The following is a 5,526-nucleotide window of genomic DNA, read 5'->3' on the forward strand; positions in this document are numbered from 1 at the left end:
CAGCTGCAATCTCAATGGAACTAGACTACTGTGGTCAGTTCTGAATTCCTCCAAGTGCCGGTTCTGTTATGAGAATGCAACAGCATACATTCCAGGCTACCGAAGCGCTCCAATATCACAGAGCTTCCTGCACCGGGACAATAATTGGCTGGCGTTGTATGTATTTTGTCAATTGTGCAATCAGCTGCTATGTCTGACGTGCTTAATACCCCGAGTGCATAGCTTTTAGCCTGCTTCTCGAATACCTTCGGATTTCTTATTTACTGCTCCCTCCAATTCTATATTGTTGTCAAAATATTACAGGTGTTTAGACGCATTTTAAGAATAGATACATCCATATTTGGACAAATTTGATTCAAAAATTTGAATCAGAGGGAGCAACTTAGTGTTGCACATTTCATACGCAAGATCCCCGCTTTGGCCCGTGCGCCAGGGACCGGCTGCTAGTCAGACTCATTTCTGAACGCCCGAAGTGGTCGCCCGTCGCCTCTCCTCGACCCTGCAAACCCTCGTCCTCCTGAGCCCATCAATGGAGCCTGTGCCTCCACCGCCCATCCCGCCGTCTGTTCTCGCCCACCTTCGTACCCTCCTCTCCGCTGCCTCCTCCGCTCTATCCTCCCTCCCCTCCCCTCTTCTACCATGCACCACCACCACCGCCATCTCCTCCTCCACCCACCCCACACCTCCGTCCACCACCCCGCTCCCACTCCTCCCCTCTTCACCGACCTCCTCAATCCCCTTCCCCCTCCCGGCTGCACATGCCCCGTACTACGACTGCCCGGCCGTCGTCCGCACCACCAATCCACCGCCCGCCGTCTCGTCCCTCCCCTCCTTCCTCGCGGCCGAGTGTGCAGACTTCTTCTCCTCCACTACCGTCCCAACCCTTTCCTCTCCTCCCCGCATCCTCCCGTCCGAGCTCTGCCTCTTGCGCCGGGAGGTGGACTCCTGGGGCAGCCACCATCTCCCGGGGGCCTACTCCTACCCAGCATCCCGCGTGTTGGCGGCACTGCGTCTTGGTTCCCTGCAGTGGGGGTCCGAACTGCGACGGTGGTTGCTCGCGAGCTCGCCGAGGTACGGTGTCGCGATTGATGCGGTGACTCGGGACCATGTGTTTGTGCTGGTCATGCTGTGTCTCAAGGCGGCGGCGGCCGAGGCATGGTGCTCTCTGGAACAGCCGCTCAAGGGGGAGAGTGTGGAGTTCCGTCTTGATCCGAGGGCCGTGAGGTTCGACTGCCCCAGGCTGGTTGGTGGTGTCTCGTGGTTGGCGGTGCAGCTTGAGATTTTGTATGGGGAGGGCAATGGCAGGTTCTTTGCGATTATGGCTGTGAAGGAGGCGATTCTGCGGTCAGGGTCTTTTTTGGCTGTTGGTGTTGGTGGGACTGCTAGTGAAGAACGAAGTGAGTTGAGAGATACTGGGCCAGGCCCTATTTTTGTTTCCCAGGTTGCTGCTGCCGTTACGGCCTTACATGAGAGGTTGTCCCTGGAGGAGAAGATCAGGTCTCTGCAAGCACCACACCCATCCAAGTACCAGCGGTATGTTTTCTTGAAACTTTATGTTCCACTTAATAATCTATTATTGTTACAATGTACTCATACTAGACAGACCAAATGGATATACTCATGCAGATATTAAGGAATAACATGTCACTGTTCAGTAAAAACCAAAGCCCGGTGTTTTAAGCAATATTTTGAAGTACAGATTGACCTTGAGTACATTTCTAGCTCAATACTTATCTATAAGTAGTCAACGCACCAAATTATTAAGCAGCGTGATTTGTGACGACTGATGTTGAGTAATCATCTTCAGAGTGTATTTCTGCAGTTTGTGATTTTTTTTGCTCAGTCTGGAAAAATCTTCCAACTATGACCAGTAAATTTGCTTCTTGATAGGTTACTCGAATATTCACAAGTACTGCAACGAGGCCATGAGGAGCGGTGTAAGCGACCAAACTATAGAGCTGTTCTGGAGTATGATGGAATTCTATCACGCCGAGTGGATAACCAGGTAAAAGACATGCAGGCTGCAGCCACATTATTGAAAGTACTTCTCCAGAAACCAGATAACACACTGATCTGTCTACATGTCTTGTGTTCTGTTGAGTTATACTAACCTATTATTGGTAGAATCTTGTGAACATCACGTATTTGAAATTTATGCTGGGCCATTGCAGCAGTAACGTCTGCAACGCTATAAAATTTCTGAACCTTAATTGATCTCTAGGCTCTATGTCTATTTGATATATGCATTCTTGTTCTCTCTTTATTTACTAATTACTATTTACTAGTGCAATGCTTGCCCATATCAAGAAATGTAATAGATTATCTCAATGTATTGCTAAATTGTATGTACACAGTGATTTCAATATACTTTTTCTTTAAAAATATCAACGGATGATTGAATTTCATAAATTGTCACTTTTGTATAATTTGCTAGAATTTAATTTCTGTACAAGGCTATTTTAAAAATTACTTATCTCTCTACTTTAAAAGGAATCTGGTAGATCCAAGACAAGGGAGGAGCTCTTAGCTGAAGAACGAGATTACAAGCGAAGAAGAATGTCTTACCGTGGCAAGAAAATGAAACGAAATCCAACAGAGGTGCATTTGCGTTTTCCAATTTATTTCATCTGTTTTCATATCCTAAAGATGTCAAATCTTTGAGTAGATTACATATGGTATTTTTTTGATGGAACATTATTCAACATTCGCAAAGATTTCATGTCTTTAAGTAGATTATATATGTTAATTTTGTAATAGGTGGAACATTACTTGACATCCTGTTGTTCTACAACATTATTCACTGTGTGAGCACTTTTGACAGGGAATGTCAACTTGATATAACTTCCTATTGAAATCTGATTAGGTCTCATTTCTTTGTTTTTTCTATTTTATGTTAATTTATTTTTATTTTCTTTTTCTTAAAATTTTATCAATTTGATGTCATACTGTTCATGCAATCCTTGTGCATGTTGCATCTCCACTTGTTCAGTTGATTTGGATATTTGTCATGATGTTGATCTGATATTTTGATGGCTTTTTTGCCTCACTTCAAGATATTGAGAGACATAATTGATGAGCACATGGAGGAAATAAAACAGGCAGGAGGTGTCGATTGTTTTGAGGAAGCTCCTGGTGACATTGCAAAAGACATGCTTACGAGCAATTCTCATGAAGGTGCATACCAAGGAAGTTTTTATCCCATGGGCAGCTCTTGCGATAAGGCATTTTTGGGTTCTCGATTGCCTGGTGGTGAGAACACACCATTTACTGATTCCTTTGGAAGATTTTCATCAAGGAGCCATGACACAAGGGATTCATATGGGAACATGAGATACGAACATCGTGGACATCATTGCCAAAATGCGTCTGGGCAAGAAAAAGGAGGGACCAAAGAATCCGAAAGCACAATGTATCAAGGCTATTCTGACCAGCAAGAGAACGATGCATATAAAAGAAACACCAATGATGACAGGAAATCAGATTACCATTCTGAATCAAGGTCCTCCGAGAGAGAATAGGACACCATGTCAGGAGATGGAAGCAATGGTAGAAACAGAACTACTCAGAACCAACATAGATCAATGCCTGTGAATCCAGATCAGTTCAGTGATTGATATGACCCCCGGAAAAGATATTCTGATGAAGATCCTCCAACAAGCACGTGTTATGATGTATAAGAAAGACACCATCATGAGATTCCTCCTCTTGTACATCACATAAAAAAACATGATCATGCTCACTGAAGCAAACCGAGTACACTTGCACTAAAACAGCGACAAGTATTTAGGAACAGAGGGAGTATGTGAGGTATGCTTGCTTGCATTATTTTTGGCTCTTTAGTGTTTGGCACTTAATTTTACACTGCTGTTTGATATGATCTTGCAGTAGGCATCTGGGTTGTTAGCCTTCAAACTGTATCCTTTTTTGTATCCTTATGCAGAAAGTGTGTTACTATATCTGCAGCTATTGTAGTGATAATGTGTTACAGTTTTTCTTTCCCTCTGAATATGTTAAGTTGTTAATTGTTACTGTACTCTCTTGTTTACAATTAGCATTCATTTATACCATTCCAATTTCCTGCTCATTTCAACCGTTAAACATAAACTTCATCTAGGGTGGAATAGATTTCTTGATCATGGATGATCTTTGAAGACTTTCTGTTAGTTCTGAACATGATTCGTAATAACTTTGCTCTGGTATTCTACCCATCATACTTATGAGCTGGCAGGAATATCTAATTCCTTTTGCTTAGAAAATTGCATGAGAGGAATACATTTTTTCTTCACCTGGCTGCTCGTGTTGCGTCTCATCTGGTTTCTATTCATGCATAAATATTTGATTTAATCTGGTTGATGCTAATTTTTGTGGATGTAGTTCTTTTTTAGAATGATGAGTTCTGTTAGCGAAGGCAAGATGACCTTTTTTGCCCTAACAGGTCGTTTGGCACCCATCATTTAGGGTTAGAATTGTGGAATTCATTTTGAATTCTAAAAACTAACTTGTTTGGTTGGTACGGAATTGGCTACATGAACTCAATTTGCAATTCCATAGAATTACACTACGACTAACCTCAATTTCTTTCTAAAAGACATCATTTCTCTGGAATTATCTCCCACTCTACAAATCCATGTGGTAGCCAAACATGATTTTTGGATCCGGAATTCAAATTTAACCAAATGAAATCCTATCGAAAATTAGATTTCATTTCATTTCTACCAAATGAAATGAAATGAGAGGTGCCAAACGAACTGTAAGTTTTTGGATTTTGTGCCTATTCTCTACTTATAGGTAGTGTTAAAATGGGTATTTCACACGTGTCAATTGAACATGAGAAAGTGATTTAGGAAGTATAGTGAAGTAGTGTTCAGCATCTGCCAAGATTTAGCCAGGTCTCTATGCAGCGCGGACACATGATAGCCAAATCCAACAACAGTGATATGTGATTTACATTTTTTTTTCTCGAACTGAATAATACTTTATATTTGATAAAAAAAAAGTCTTGCAACTAAGCTTCTACGGAGTAACTCATTCTGCAAATCATTTGCCCAAGCTCTCTCCCCAATGGATTGTTCCTTGCCCTCCGTTTCTTGCCCAAACATGGGCATGTCCTAGCTTGAAGACCTTGAAGTAACACTTACACTAAGAACATCTCCACTCGTCGCCCCCATGAATCGTCCGGCGCTTGGCCATATGGGGGGCGTCGGCGCAAGCAATTCATTTGAGGTGGAGTCGGCACCCAGCCGCACCTCCCAAACGTCGCCCCCTCAAATTTGGTTTGTCTCACTGAAAGTGGTGGTTCGCGTTGCTTTTCAGCTTCAGCCGGTGCCCCCGCTAGCCTCCTTGTGAGTAGGGAGCGGCATGGGGGTACCGGCTAAATTTTTGGGCAGCGCAGGCTATATTTTGGATTTAGGAAAGTGAACTGGGTGAGGTTTTGCCGGTGGCTCCATTTGACGTTTGGGGGGCCTTTTGGGGGAACGGTTGGAGATGCTCTAACACTCCCTCTGGATGTCAAGGACACATTGGATT

At 43.3% G+C, this 5,526-nt stretch overlaps 1 protein-coding gene across 1 annotated transcript; it reads left to right on the top strand.

Moving 5' to 3' along the window:
• The first annotated feature begins 446 nt into the window (after window positions 1-446).
• Window positions 447-4,287, top strand: LOC100844940 (U11/U12 small nuclear ribonucleoprotein 48 kDa protein). Its single transcript, XM_010241462.3, has 4 exons — window positions 447-1,533; window positions 1,891-2,005; window positions 2,491-2,598; window positions 3,054-4,287. The coding sequence occupies exons 1-4, from the start codon at window positions 530-532 to the stop codon at window positions 3,516-3,518; spliced, it is 1,692 nt and encodes a 563-aa protein (XP_010239764.2). The 5' UTR covers window positions 447-529; the 3' UTR covers window positions 3,519-4,287.
• Window positions 4,288-5,526: the final 1,239 nt, after the last annotated feature.

The sequence above is a fragment of the Brachypodium distachyon genome, chromosome 5, assembly GCF_000005505.3.
Source record: "Brachypodium distachyon strain Bd21 chromosome 5, Brachypodium_distachyon_v3.0, whole genome shotgun sequence".
NCBI lineage: Eukaryota > Viridiplantae > Streptophyta > Magnoliopsida > Poales > Poaceae > Brachypodium > Brachypodium distachyon.

What these genes read in the sequence shown, in the direction of transcription:
- LOC100844940 (XM_010241462.3), top strand. Translation starts at nt 530, where the DNA reads ATGGAGCCTGTGCCTCCACCGCCCATCCCGCCGTCTGTTCTCGCCCAC. An exon ending in CACGCCGAGTGGATAACCAG is followed by an intron (nt 2,006 to 2,490) that starts GTAAAAGACATG and finishes CTACTTTAAAAG; the next exon opens with GAATCTGGTAGATCCAAGAC. An exon ending in TGAAACGAAATCCAACAGAG is followed by an intron (nt 2,599 to 3,053) that starts GTGCATTTGCGT and finishes CCTCACTTCAAG; the next exon opens with ATATTGAGAGACATAATTGA.